This window comes from Aulonocara sp. 'chitande type north' Nkhata Bay, linkage group LG12, assembly GCF_057382095.1.
Source record: "Aulonocara sp. 'chitande type north' Nkhata Bay isolate Kocher_YH1m ecotype deep benthic linkage group LG12, A_spYH_male_GT1.1, whole genome shotgun sequence".
Classification (NCBI taxonomy): Eukaryota; Metazoa; Chordata; class Actinopteri; order Cichliformes; family Cichlidae; genus Aulonocara; species Aulonocara sp. 'chitande type north' Nkhata Bay.
Genome location: NC_141355.1, coordinates 10,628,901 through 10,644,791, shown reverse-complemented (window position 1 = coordinate 10,644,791; position 15,891 = coordinate 10,628,901). Strand labels below are relative to the sequence as shown.

Below are 15,891 nucleotides of genomic sequence, written 5' to 3'. Positions count from 1 at the left end.
CGATGGTCCTACGTGTTTGTGATGGCAGCAAGCAACAAGTCATCGGTATCAAATACCAGGAGCAACGTGACATCAGCATCATCTGTAAGTGCGGCTCGCGCCAGAGCTAAAGCAGAAGCTGCTAAGGTACGAGCATCATATGCTAGCCAGGAGGCTAAATTAAAATTGGAAAAGGCTGCTAGAGAAGCAGAAAGGAAAACTAGAGAAGCTCAAAATCAGTTGGAAGTCGCTAGAATTGATACAGAGCTGGAAGTGCTAACATTAAATCGTGAAGCAGACGCAGCCATCGCTGAAGCACAGGTGTTAGAAGATGTAGCAGAAATGCATGGAAATGTAGAAAATGTGAAATCTGAGTCAGAAGACAGGCTTAGATTGCAACGTACTAGTGAATATGTTTGCTCTCAAAATGATCAGAATCAGTCTACCTTCGCACCAGTATCTGTCCCACCTGTTAAATCTGTAGACCGTGCAGAATCAGAAGACAGTTTCAGGACATGGCATCCACCTGTAAGCTTAGCGGAATTCCAACATAGCAATAGCAAGCCCAAGCCTGAAGTGGATAATGGGACGTATCCACCCACAACAAACCTGTCTAAACTGACCAGAGCTGAATTGAAGACCGACGTCGAAAGAACAAACCCTCGCACGTATATAGGTGCTCAATCACAAACACCCCGGCATATGCGTCCAGTGAGCGTGTCACAACCACCAGACCCTCTGGCACAATATTTGGCGCGACGTGATCTCGTTACGTCAGGACTGTACCAATTTGATGATAAGCCAGAGAATTTCCGTGCATGGCGGTCCTCATTCATTAATGCTGTGGCTGAGGTTCAACTTACAGAAACACAAGAATTAGACCTCATGACCAAATGGTTAGGAAAAGAGTCTGGACAGCAAATAAGATGCATACGCTCAGTGCATGTGAATAATGCAGGTTTGGCTCTGCGCAAGGCATGGGAGAGGCTGAATGACTGCTATGGTGCCCCTGAGATGATCGAGCAGTCACTGTTTCAGAGACTTGACAGTTTTCCAAAAATTGCAGCCAAAGATCACATCAGATTACGTGAACTTGGGGATTTGCTTATGGAGATACAAGGCGCCAAGGAGGATGGATACCTCACTGGGCTGTCATATCTAGACACCTCCAGAGGTAGGGCTGCTCGATTATGGCAAAAATGATAATCACGATTATTTTCACTGAAATTGAGATCTCGATTATTTGATGATATTTATTTAACCCTTTAAGACCTACTATAGAACCAAGTCCGCCAGAGCTTATATTATTTTTTTACATGTTGTAGTGCCATTTGTGGGAGCATTTCAAGTTGCTATACAACTGTTATAGCCCATATTTTAATAATATGTATGCATTAAGTCCATAGTAACTACATTAATTGCAAAAAATTTAAGATGGCGCCGGTGAGGTCGGCTGCCGTCACGACTGCTCCGACCACTTTTTCTTTGTCTTTGTTTTTTAAGTTAGTTTTCAGCGTTTCTAAATCGGCAAAATCATCACCATTGGGTACATTAGGTATGACAGTGACACTCTTGTTTCTATTGGTTTACAATGTACTCACAATTCGAAGTTTTTAACTCCGGATCCGAGCTGGCCGAGTGAGATCTCGAGGGAGAACAAAGGGAAGCGGCGGCGGCCTAGAGGGAAGCGAGCCGGCGTCAGGAACAGGCTGAGAGCTCGTGCACACCGCACACCTCTGCCTAGCATCCTGCTCGCCAACGTCCAGTCACTGGAGAACAAGCTTGACGACCTCAGGGCCAGGATAAAGTTCCAGAGAGACATTCGGGACTGCAATCTCCTCTGCTTCACCGAGACATGGCTGAACCCAGCGGTGCCGGACCACGCCATCCAGCCGGCCGAGTTCTTCTCGGTTCACCGCATGGACAGGACACGGGACTCGGGGAAGTCAAGGGGAGGCGGCGTGTGTTTAATGGTGAACAACAACTGGTGCAACAGTGCGAACGTTGTTCCTCTCACACGCTCCTGCACACCAAATCTGGAACTACTGTCCATCATGTGTTGTCCTTTTTATCTACCTCGGGAATTTACATCGGTCATTGTAAGTGCCGTTTATATTCCACCACAAGCGGACACGGTCACCGCCTTATGCGAGCTGCATGAGGCACTCACACAGCACCAGACACAACACCGGGACGCTGCGCTTATTGTGACGGGGGACTTTAATAGCGCCAACCTCAAACGCGCAGCGCCGAACTTTTATCAACACATCACCTGCCCCACCAGGGGTGAAAGGACACTGGACCACTGCTACACTACGGTCAAGGATGGCTACAAGGCACAATCCCGCCCCCCGTTTGGCAAATCTGATCACGCCGCCATCTTCCTCATGCCAAAATACAAACAAAGGCTGAAACAGGAAGTTCCGGTTCAGAGGAAGGTCGCGCGCTGGACGGATCAATCGGTGGCCGCGTTACAGGACGCACTCGATGACGCAGACTGGGGCATGTTCAGAAACAGCTCCGACGATGACGTCAACGTGTTTACGGAAGCGGTTGTGGGATTCATCGGGAAACTAGCGGATGATACCGTGGAGACAAAGACTATCACAACGTTTCCCAACCAGAAGCCGTGGGTGGATAAAACCATCCGCGACGCTCTGAGATCCCGCACCGCTGCCTACAACACGGGACTCACGACGGGGGACATGGACCCGTACAAAGCCGCGTCATATAACGTGCGGAGGGCGGTGAAAGAGGCGAAGCAGCGCTACGGGAGGAAACTAGAGTCACAACTCCAACAGAGTGACTCTAGGAGCCTGTGGCGGGGACTAAGGACAATAACGGACTATAAAGCACCAACAACCGGTATGACGAACGCGGCCGTGACTCTGGCAGACGAGCTGAACACTTTCTATGCTCGCTTCGAGGCTGCAGCTAAGGTCTCCAACAATGCTAGTGTTAGCGGCGCTAACAGCTGCAGACAGGAAGATACTGCCAGCACCGGAAACGTGCTCGTCATCTCCGAGCATGAAGTAAGGAGAGCCTTCAAGAGAGTGAACACCAGGAAAGCAGCAGGACCAGACGGCATCCCAGGTCGTATCCTAAGAGACTGCGCATACCAGCTAGCTCCTGTGTTCACTGAGATATTCAACATCTCTTTATCTCAGTCGGTGATCCCCACATGCTTCAAAGAGTCCATCATTGTTCCTGTCCCGAAGAAACCCCACCCTGCTTCTCTCAATGACTATCGCCCTGTAGCCCTCACCTCAGTAGTGATGAAGTGCTTTGAACGCCTGGTCAGAGACTTCATCATTTCTTCACTACCAGACACACTGGACCCACTACAGTTCGCTTACCGTCCAAATCGTTCCACAGACGATGCCATCTCTCATCTCCTCCACACATCACTCACTCACTTGGACACTAGAAGGGGGAATTATGTTAAAATGCTCTTCATAGACTACAGCTCTGCATTTAACACCATAATTCCCTCCACACTCACCACCAAGCTGGAGCATCTGGGACTCAGCTCATCTATGTGTCAGTGGATCTCCAACTTCCTAACTGGCAGACCACAGGCAGTAAGGATGGGCGGACATGTCTCAGCCTCCACCACTCTCAGCACTGGAGCCCCCCAGGGGTGTGTTCTGAGCCCCCTGCTGTACTCTTTGTACACATATGACTGTGTGGCCACTACCAGCTCCACCACCATCATCAAGTTTGCTGACGACACCGTCGTGGTGGGCCTGATCTCTGATAACAACGAGACGGCCTACCTGAAGGAGATTAGGAATCTGGAGAACTGGTGCCAGAGGAACAACCTCCTTCTAAACGTCAGTAAGACAAAGGAGCTGATAGTGGACTTCAGCACTAAGCAGGAGAGGAACTACCAGACCCCCGTCATCAACGAGTGCCCAGTGGAGAGAGTGGACAGCTTCAAATACCTCGGAGTTCACATCACGCAGGACCTGTCATGGTCCTGTCACATCAACACCGTGGTGAAAAAGGCCCGACAGCGTCTCTACCACCTCAGACGCTTGAGAGACTTCCAACTGCCCTCCAAGGTGCTCAGGAACTTTTACTCGTGCACCATAGAGAGCATCCTGGCGGGAAACATCTTAACCTGGTTCGGGAACAGCACCATGCAGGACAGACGAGCTCTACAGAGGGTTGTGCGGTCAGCTGAGCGCACCATCCGCTCCGAGCTCCCTGACCTGCACTCAATCTACAGCAGGCGGTGCTGGACCAAGGCCAGGAAGATCGTGAAGGACCTCAGCCATCCCAACAACAGACTGTTCTCTCTGTTGAGGTCAGGAAAGCGATTCCGCTCCCTGAAGACCAACACAGAGAGACTGAGGAGGAGCTTCTTCCCGCAGGCGATACGGTCTCTCAATCACACCACCACACAGTACTGACCCACACATACAGTTCTTACACACACACTGGACTTTCTGGACTTTGGTTTTGCACAACACTGGTCACTATATTCTTCATTTCCGGTTAATACTTGTACAGCTGCTGTTATTGTGTATATATTTATTTATATTTAGATTTCTTCATACATTCTTATATAGTTCTATATTGTGTATTGTGTATTTTGTTGTACAGTTATTTTATTTTCAACTTTAATTTATATATTTATCTTTATCTTATTCTTCCCAGTTAAATTTACCCTTCATTCTAATTTGTGTTGTACAGTTATTTCATTTTTAACCTTAATTTATATTCTATTCCTTCCTAGTTAAATTTACCCTTTTTAATTTTCATATTTATTTCCTATCTTATTCATAGCCTTTTCCTTTTTTGTTTTCTTTAGGTCACGAGCAGTTGTCCAAGCATTTCACTACATATCGTACTGTGTATGACTGTGTACGTGACAAATAAAATTTGAATTTGAATTTGAATTTGAAAAAGTGCAATAAACTACAAAAAAATTGAAAATCGTTTTTTGTATTTTTTACATATATTTCTACTTGGAGAAATTTAAGAGGTTTATCCCTCAAAGCTTTAAATACAAAAAAGTTGCAAAAAATAGTTTACAATAACAGGAAACTTATTTTGAGTGTCTTCATAGTTTTATTTTGGAGATACACCAATTTTTATATACTGCAGGAAAAACGAAAAAACAATCCTATGATGCAAATTTGCAAAGAAAGCAGCAGGTGCATCAAAATAAACTATTTCCAGCAGTGCAATTTGAGTTCTAAGCATCCCAGAAACTATTCAGAAAAGTCAAACATGACCAGTATAGGTTTTTAAGGCCTACAAGTAAAAAACTACAATTTCTGCGAAAATGACGTCACTTCCGGTTTCAACCAGGAAATGGCCGACATGCGATTGTTTGCGCTGACGTCTGTTCTACTGTGGGAAGAGTTACGAACAGCTGATCAAATCGGCAAAGCCTGTTTCTGGAATATTATGTTTTTGTTCCTGCAAGAGCTTTTTATGCAATTTTTGCAAAGCTTTATGTGGAAGGAAACTGTGACCGAGGACAAGCTGATGGCATCAGATGTAAGTACAACTCCTCCGGTTTCATATGCAAAACAAATTATTGCGCTAGCTTACACGGCTCAGATTCTACAGGGATTTAAAAAATAGTTACACAAAACGGAGCGTGCTGCTCTGACCGGCTTTAAAGGGTTAACAATGACTTTAAAAAATAATATAAAATAGTGTGCAACACCACTGAAGTTTTTTTTAACCTCTCTTTTCAACCAACAGCAGTCACTCTCCTCTCCAAATAACTTCTTAGCTTTCCGAGCTTCCCTCAGGTCCTCTTAATCAGCGGTCCCCAACCTTTTTTGCGCCACGGACCGGTTTATGCCCGACAATATTTTCACGAACCGGCCTTTAAGGTGTCGCGGATAAATGAGGGAGGGGCTAATAATCGGCTCAGTCATTTTTAATGATCGTTGAAAGCCCAGATCGTAATCGTGATTAAAATTCGATTAATTGAGCAGCCCTATCCAGAGGTATTGGACCCATAGTAGACAAGCTCCCATATGGGCTCCAGGAGAAGTGGGTGTCATCTGGGTTGTGGTACAAAGAAGAGAATAACGGCTGCTTCCCTCCCTTTAGTTACTTTTGTAACTTTGTCTGTCATGAGGTAAAGAAGCGAAATGACCCCAGCTTTATTCGTCAAAGCAACGGCGCAAACCCCACAAAACCAGAAAGATTACCTATGAAGAGCTTTAACACCAACAAGTCTATCGCAGTTCACAAAACAGATGTCTCTACAATCAACAACGACCCTAACAAGAACTGCCCATTGCACAATAAACCTCACCCACTTAAAAAATGCAGGACATTCAGAAACAAGTCCATCGATGACAGGAAGGCCTTTCTAAAACAGAAAGGAATATGCTTCAAGTGTTGTTCTTCAACTTCACATGTTGCCAAAGACTGCAAATCTTCCGTGAAATGCTTAGAGTGTGAAAGCATCTATCATGATGCAGCTATGCACCCTGGCCCACAACCTCAACTCACCAAGGCTCCTCCACCACCACAAGAGAATGGCGGGGAGGGAGAAGATGACTCTAATGTAACTGATGTTAGAACCAGCTGCACAGAGGTTTGTAGCCCCGGCCAGTGGGGTCGTTCTTGCTCTAAGATCTGCCTTGCAAAGGTCTACCCCAAACATTCAAAACACAAAGCCATTAAAGCTTATGTAATTCTGGACGACCAGAGCAATCGCTCATTAGCCAGGCCAGAGTTCTTTGAGCTGTTTGGTGTGGAGAACAAACCACTCTTATACCATCTCAGAACATGCTCCGGCGTCCTCGAAACGTATGGCAGGAAGGCAGAAGGATTCCAGATAGAGTCGTTGAACGGCAACATTCTCATACCTCTTCCACCACTCCTTGAGTGCCCTGAAATCCCTAACAATCGAGCTGAAATCCCAACACCAGGTGCAGTTTTGCATCATCCTCATCTCCACCATATAGCCAAACACATCCCTGATCTAGACCCAGAAGCAGAGATACTCCTGCTGCTCGGGAGAGACGTGCTTAGAGCACACAAGGTCAGGCAGCAAGTTAACGGGCCACACAACGCTCCCTTTGCACAACGTCTCGATCTAGGCTGGGTGGTGATAGGGGAGGTGTGCCTAGGTAATGTGCATAAGCCAACAGTTGACACATTCAAGACCCATGTGCTAGACAGCGGTCGCCATTCCATATTTCAGCCCTGTGCAAGTTTCATGCAGGTCAAAGAAACACAGCCAAGCTTCAACAAGTCTAACAAAATGCCAGAGAGGATGCTAGGACGCACAGTGTTTAACCAATCTGAACATGATAACAAACCTGCCCCATCAATAGAAGACATCCTCTTCCTAGAGATCATGGATACAAATGTCCACAGAGATGACACTGGTAGTTGGGTTGCTCCATTGCCGTTCAAGGAACCACGGCAACGTTTGCCAAATAATAAAGCGCATGCGGTTAAGAGGTTTGAATCCTTGCAACACCAATTCAGGAAGAAACCCGAGATGCAGAAGCAATATGTGGCATTCATGGAGAAGATCATTGCCAACGGTCACGCAGAGATGGCAGCACCCTTGAGGGAAGATGAAGAGTGCTGGTTTCTTCCATCATTCGGGGTATACCACCCACAAAAGCCCAACCAAATCAGGGTGGTTTTTGATTCCAGCGCTCAGTACTGCGGGGTCTCCCTCAATGACGTGCTTCTGACTGGTCCCGACCTCAACAATTCTCTCTTGGGTGTCCTTCTACGCTTTCGAAGGGAGAGAGTAGCTATCCTCGCCGACATCCAACAAATGTTTCACTGCTTTTTGGTCCATGAAAGGCACCGCAACTTCCTCCGGTTTTTGTGGTATGAGGACAACGACCTCACCAAGGCAGTTATCGACTATCGCATGAGGGTTCATGTCTTTGGCAACTCACCATCTCCGGCTGTGGCCATCTATGGTCTGCAAAGAGCCATTGCTGAAGGTGCCCAGAAGTACGGTGCCGACACAGTGAAATTTGTGGAAAGGCACTTTTACGTGGATGATGGCTTGGTGTCTCTCCCATCTGAAGCAGAAGCAATCAACCTTCTCCAACGGACTCAGGCTTCACTTGCTGAATCAAACCTCCGCTTGCACAAGTTTGTGTCGAACAGTCCGGCAGTCACTGGAGCTTTCCCGCCAGAAGATTGTGTCCCGCTCATCAAGGATCTGGATTTGAGCGGAGAGACAGCACCCATGCAGCGCAGCCTGGGTTTGCTTTGGGAGATCAGAAAAGACACATTCACATTCTCTGCATCAACTATTATCAAACCTTTCACCCGACGTGGAGTCCTCTCTACCGTCAATAGTGTTTTTGATCCAATGGGTATGCTGGCACCCGTCACAATCCAGGGACGAGCTCTTCTTAGGGAACTTAGTTCGGAACTGACTGACTGGGATGCACCTCTCCCAGAAGACAAGCTGAAGAAATGGGAAACCTGGAGAGATTCTCTTCAAGTCCTAAAGGAGCTTCATGTGCCACGTGCATACACATCAACCTCGCTCACCAAAGCTGTGCGCACAGAGTTGTTTGTATTCTCAGACGCCTCAACTATGGCCATTGGGGCTATCGCTTACTTGAGAGCCATCCAGGAGGATGGAAAAGTGGAAGTAGGATTTGTTATGGGCAAAGCCAAATTAGCACCCCAGTCTGAACCAACAATCCCGAGGCTCGAACTCTGCGCTGCTGTCCTTGCAGTAGAAATGGCGGATCTCATCCGGGAGGAGCTGGATCTGAAATTGGATGCTGTCAGATTCTACACGGACAGTAAGGTGGTACTCGGGTACATTTGTAATACGACAAAACGCTTCTACACATATGTCCATAACAGAGTCCAACGTATCCGACAATCTACCAGACCAGAACAATGGCATTATGTGTGCACGGAAGAAAACCCTGCGGACCATGCATCCAGATCTCTGCCTGCATCCCATCTGACCCAGAGTTCTTGGTTCACCGGACCTTCATTCCTGCATCAGTTATCTGCAGAAACAACACAAACCAGTGAGACGTTTGAGCTCATCGACCCGGGAAATGACTCAGAGATTCGACCACAGGTACGCACCTACACTACTCATCTGAAGGAACCTGTACTTACCCCTGATCGCTTTCGCCGTTTCTCCACCTTTACCTCTCTACTGCGAGCAGTGGCTTTCCTTATGCATGTGGCAAGATCTCACAAACATTCAAACCAAAACAGCAGGTGTACGGGATGGCACACATGTTGCTTACCTCGTACTGTGGATGAAATAGCTCAAGCAAAACATGTCATTCTGCAAGCAGCACAAATGCCAGCCTTTGCCAAGGAACTGTCAGCCCTCCAAGCAAACAAAGTGGTGCCCACAAACAGCCCGTTGCATAAACTCAGTCCAACTTTGGAGAGTAGTCTTATCTGCGTTGGAGGCAGACTGAAACATTCTCAACTAACGTGTGAAGAAAAGAACCCAGTAATCCTACCCAAGGACAGCTACGTTTCCTTACTGCTCGTACGACATCACCATGAGCAGGTGAGACATCAGGGTCGACATCTCACAGAAGGTGCTATAAGGGCAGCTGGACTGTGGATTTTGGGTGGGAAGCGACTAATCAATTCAGTCCTACACAAATGCGTAATCTACCGGAAGCTGCGTGGGAGACCGGAAGAACAACGTATGGCCGACTTACCGCCGGAACGTCTCAAAGTTTGCCCTCCCTTCACATACGTGGGGCTTGACGTCTTTGGACCTTGGTCTGTTGTAACCAGACGCACCAGAGGAGGACAGGCAGAGAGCAAACGGTGGGCCATGATGTTTAGTTGTTTGAGTTCAAGGGCCGTCCACATTGAGCTGATTGAGTCTATGGACGCATCTAGCTGTATAAATGCTCTCAGGCGGTTCTTCGCTCTCAGAGGCCCTGCAAAAGAACTTCAGTCTGATTGTGGGACCAACTTCATTGGAGCTAGCAAGGAGTTGGAGATGGATAATACTGTACAGGGGTACCTCAGCAAGCAAGGATGTAGCTGGAACTTCAGACCTCCACATGCTTCCCACATGGGAGGCTCATGGGAACGGATGATTGGTGTTGCCAGGAGAATCCTTGATTCAATGCTCTTGCAGCAAAAGAGTCACCTGACCCATGAAGTGCTGTCAACACTAATGGCAGAAATTACAGCTATCATCAATGCACGTCCACTCCTACCTGTGTCTACAGACCCAAACCAACCTTTCATTCTTTCACCAGCCATGCTCCTCACACAGAAATCAGGAGTTCCACCTCCTCCAGGAGATTTCACAGACAAGGACCTCTTCACAAAACAATGGAGGCAAGTTCAAGCGCTCGCAAACCAGTTTTGGGCCCGTTGGAGCAAAGAATACTTACCATCCTTACAACAAAGACAAAAATGGACAGTGACACGCAGAAACCTTCAAGTTGGGGATCTGGTCCTCCTCAGGGACAAGCAGACCATCCGCAACTACTGGCCCATGGCCATAGTCACAGCAACCTTTCCTGGGAAGGATGGACATGTGAGAAAGGTTGAAGTAAAAACGACCGACCAAGGTAACACAAGAACCTTCCTTAGGCCAGTTGCAGAAGTAGTTCTTCTTCTGCCTAAGGACTGATTTAAGGACTGTTGTTTGGACTCATTCAAGTTCATAGTGGCCTCACACAGGCCAGGCGGGGAGTGTGATGCCTCAAAGGCATTTATTTCATTTATCTTTAATGTTTGCTTAAAGTAATTCTTTTGTATGTATTTAAGTTAGAAAGAACAGTAAAAAGAGTTAAAAATGTTAAGAAGCTTTAATTTTGAAGGTGAACTTGCTAATAACCTCACTTCCTGGTGGGTTACCTGTATTGCTTCATTTCCTGTTTAATTCCTCTTCCTGGTTCTCTAAGAGGGAGAGTGACATGTGGTCTTGCTCTGAGGCTTATCCACAGCCATCCACTTGGGAACATTGTTCAGGCAACGCCGTAAGTGTATATATTTCACGATGAAGGTGTTAAAAAGGCATAAATAGTGGTATTTGTGAAAAATTATATTTTATTTGTGATTCATGGAGGTTGATTTGTACATGTTAAAAAAGGCAGTTTTGATGATGATCATTACTGTTGCTAAAGCTAACACGAAGGTGTAAGGTCACATTTTGAGTTATTTCGTGATGCAATATTTATGTAAACGATCATTTTTTCTATTCTGTATTTCCTTTCAACTACAGTTTTCACCATTTGTCAAATGAAGATTCTGAGTAAAAAGTCAACTCTACTCGGACTCGTGTATTCATTGACAGAGGTTTAGCTTGGTGTTTGATCGGAGTTGCTACACTCTGCAACAGAACACTACACTGTCATCAAATCTGCCTCCGTTACGAAGCGTAGATCATCACTTGTCACAACTCCAATGGACTGCAAGTGCTCCTCCAGGATGTTTTTGTTCACAGCTTGAAGTTCTGGTAGGACTTCCGTGATGGCGACATCTAGGAAGGTTCGCTCTGAGTCACTCATACTTGCACTGAAGAAGAAATGCCACATCCAAACAAAATAGAAAATCACATACAGTTCATACACTTGATGGAGCAGGGTGGGGATCAGGTGACACTTATATTAATGTTAAACTATTTACAGTGAGAAGTGAGCTATTAGTTGGACATTATTTTGCCACAATACTATGCTTTAGTGGAATGACTCGGTATTCTTGAAGAATGTATGATACCAAAGGATAGAAATCAGGCAGGTCATTAATGTTGATGCACTGTAACCCAAGACTGTCCTTTGTCACAGAATACAGATGGTATTCTGAGAGGAAGATGCCTTTGTGGATATCCATTAGAACATACACAGATGTGTCATTTTGAATCAAGATGAGTAGAAGTTCACCAAACTCCATACACTCGTCATTTCTGTACACAAGAAACTGTCCCTTTTTATATGCAGTGCCCTTGTACTGAATGTCTGTGGTAACTGTGGTATTGCTTTCTGAAAAAGCTAACTCCCTGACCGCATGCTGAATAGTGTCACTGTAGAGGTTGGGATAAAACGCACAGCTCTCCTTGACTTGCAGCAGTTCACGGCATTCTTGCCCTGCTAAAAGATAAGCCTGATACATCTGATGACGTGTTGACAAAGTTTGACAAATATTTTTGAAGCTTTTCAAGTGTCTGGCACATCTTTTGAAGTAACTGTGTTTACATTCAAACCTAAGCGCCCATAACCTCATCAATGGACCAAATTGCAACAACAATGCTGAATAATGGCGCAAATAGTGGTGCTTGGGTTTTAGTTTAATTCCAGGAAACAACATCTCTCTCATCTCCAAATATTCTTGGATCAAAATGTCAGCGAATGCTATCTGGGACAAGGAAATGCTCTGAGCACAAATAAGATCCACAATGTCTTTCAACTGGAGAGCTAACTGCCATACTTCATCCTCATGGTTTTGTACTTTGTCACCAATCAAAACTGGCAGCAATCTCAAAAGGTTCCAGTTTTGAACGGCTTGCCCTGATAATTTGGATCCGTCAGGTTTGACAGTACATGGCTTTGTAAGTGCTTCGGATCCTTTATATTTAAACTGTTTAATGCGTCTGTTTAGAAGGGAGTATGTGAACCATTTTTTATTTTTTATAATGTTCTTCAGGTACAGTGCTAGATCATATGACGCAACTCCTTCAAAGAGGTCATGACCTAGACAAGGTGGGAGACCAGGCTGGGATACGTGAAAAGACTGAAGGGTATTGAAGATGGAGTTTACCTTTATTCCTCTGACGTCTTGGATAGTTTCAGACTGGAGATCAGCAACAGCCGCGTCATATGTCTCTGGAGTGCGTGGAGGACCACAGGCATTCGGATCAGCATAAAACTCACTTCCTGTTACTTCACAGTACCTGCAAAAATATTGAGAGCAGCTGAAGTTTTCTGTAAACCCTCCTATGCAATGAGAACCCAAGTTGTCCCCAGCAATACAGTAAAGACCCCCTTTTACTGTTTCTCCATCTACATCTATTCCATCTGTCTCCAAAGATTTCAGATCTGCCAACAACTCTGAGAAAACTTTGGCTATTCCAAAGCGCTTGAAGTCATTCTCAACACACAACAAGACTAAAAACATGTTATCTGTATTTGAACGCAAATGAATGGGTAAATTTGCTAATGACAGATAGACTGCAAGAAGTTTGTGCGTTTTTTTAGCAGAACCCAGGGGATTCACTACCTCAAATGAATCTTGGTACAAAATCAGTTTGAGGCTTTCAGGGTTTTCATTAAAGAACTGGTGACATTTGAAAATTTTGCCATCATATAAATCCTTAAAAATTTCTACATCAGGACCCCCAAACTGTTGTGACTGTGTATTCCTCCATAACTGTGACTCTAAAAAGCTCTTCAGGGTTTCTCCAACTGGTATGTAGTAAGCACATTTTTCTGTCATGTTTTCATCCATTCCCAATGGCACTTTCTTGGGTTCTGTGTATTTAAACATTTTTTTGAATGTTTGATTTCTGGTGTGACTCTTTAATGCAGTCACAGATTTTAGTGACTGCTTCATCTGATAGGTTCATTTCATTTTTTAGTAAACAACTTACCTTATTAATTGTGTAGGCTTGACCCAATTCGTGCACATTCTGCATTTCCTCAGCAATACTCTGTATAGTAGAGGCAGGAATTAGCAGCTGTTCTTGCAGTTTAAGGTAAAAGAGACACATGTTTCTGAGATAAGAATGACTATCCTTCTCTGGCATATCACTGGCTGAACTAGCAGATGCCATGGTTTCATGTGTGTTTTCTGAATATTCTGTACTGTCATTTGGGGGCTGAGGACGAGATTCCTTGTACATGTCATCAATACCATCTGGGGAACAAGCTTTATGCTTCCTACACATGTGAGAAGTAAATGATGACTTTTTTGTAAACATATGCTTACAACCACTTACTGGACATGACACAGACCTGCCCTCTGCAATATGATCGTTTAAGTGAGACACTAGCTCTTTCACTGTTTGAAAATGGCGGGCACATAATGAAACCGCACATTTTAAATCTGCAACAAGAGCTTTAGGAGTAGCTTGAAGTGCAGGTGCATTGTGCACACGATAAAAATGCCCCTTGAAAGCAGAGTACGTGGTGAATGTTTGGCTGCAATTGGCGCCAACACATTTAAAAATACAACAAGGCTCATTCTTATGCACTCTGCAATGTAGTACATAGCCTCTTAATGTGACCAATACCTTTTTACAAAAGACGCAGATGATCATTTTTAGTATTTCAAAAGTTTGCCTGTGCTTTTCAGCTGAACTAGCATGCTAGCGCTAGGTTATGAGCATTGGTCTAAATATCAACTGGTGCTTTTATCTCGAAAAAACGTCGCCAAGATATTGAACTTACCGTGCAGACTTTCTGACGAACAAACACAGATCCTCAAAAAACACTTGAAATCGTATGTTTGTAATTTGTCCTAACAACGTAGTTGCTGAAAGTTCAACGTTTTCTTCTCCCGTCTTCTCTCTCGTGCTGGCTCGTTAGCTATAGTCGTGAACTAGGCACTTTTCTCCTCCCGCCCTCACGTCATTATCCAATCAGAGACGAGCTTCAGATGCACATTCAAAATTAGGCGCGCTCAGTGCAACGGTGAGTGGCCTGAAGTAGCTTACAGCTCTGTGGAGATGAGGCACCATAGAGATCCTATGGGAGGCACTGTAAGTTTGTTTAGCCTGTAATAATGAGACATTGCTGACCTAACCCAAAAAAGTATTCTAGTCTAAGTATCACATTGCAATTAAAAGAAACATAAAGAATACAAGCATTATGACAGAAGCATTACTTAGTCGTTAAATAATAATTTCTTATTGGTTACCCTACAATAGGCTGCAAATAGCCCGAATGATTTAAGAAAAAAACACGATGTAAACAATTTTAATTGTATATTTTTATATAGCCTATAAATGGAGAGGCAACCTCTCAGGTTCACAATGACATCTTCTGTGAAAACATTTTTATTAGTCCTATCCATGACTTTGCATCATTTCATGAATCATGTTAAAAGTAGGCCCAGTACATCTATGCAGTTGTAAAGTGACTTACATATAGGTCATGTGTTTTTAAGAAAAACTGACTAAAACTGTGATTTTTACAGTATTTGCATGTCAAATTAACATGATTGTTTGAGTTATGAGTATTACGGTGTTTCACTGTTTTTATTCACAGTATTTGTAGTTTTAACCAATAAATTTGATTATAATCACACATTCATGTTGTAAATATAACAGGAACATTCTGTTTAAAGGTTTACAATAATTCACTGTGATCGAAACAGGAAAGTTGTGTTTTGGGGTTTACTATACATTTCTGTAGGGGTTTTACATGGTTTTTATGTCAATTTCACTGCCCTTTTTTTTTTTACAGTGTATATATTCTGAGGTAAGTTGATCTACAGTGGGGCAAAAAAGTATTTAGTCAGCCACCGATTGTGCAAGTTTCCCCACCTAAAATGATGACAGAGGTCAGTAATTTGCACCAGAGGTACACTTCAACTGTGAGAGACAGAATGTGAAAAAAAAAATCCATGAATCCACATGGTAGGATTTGTAAAGAATTTATTCGTAAATCAGGGTGGAAAATAAGTATTTGGTCAATAACAAAAATACAACTCAATACTTTGTAACATAACCTTTGTTGGCAATAACAGAGGTCAAACGTTTACTATAGGTCTTTACCAGGTTTGCACACACAGTAGCTGGTATTTTGGCCCATTCCTCCATGCAGATCTTCTCGAGAGCAGTGATGTTTTGGGGCTGTCGCCGAGCAACACGGACTTTCAACTCCCGCCACAGATTTTCTATGGGGTTGAGGTCTGGAGACTGGCTAGGCCACTCCAGGACTTTCAAATGCTTCTTACGGAGCCACTCCTTTGTTGCCCGGGCGGTGTGTTTTGGATCATTGT

At 44.5% G+C, this 15,891-nt stretch overlaps 1 protein-coding gene across 1 annotated transcript; it reads right to left on the bottom strand.

Annotated features, from left to right (window-relative positions):
• Positions 1 to 13,621: 13,621 nt before the first annotated feature.
• LOC147316952 (zinc finger protein Rlf-like) lies at positions 13,622 to 14,278 on the bottom strand (the record flags this gene model as incomplete). Its single annotated transcript, XM_086313029.1, has 1 exon — positions 13,622 to 14,278. A coding segment is annotated over exon 1 (585 nt), but the record flags the coding sequence as incomplete, so codon positions are not given.
• Between the last annotated feature and the right edge of the window lie 1,613 nt (positions 14,279 to 15,891).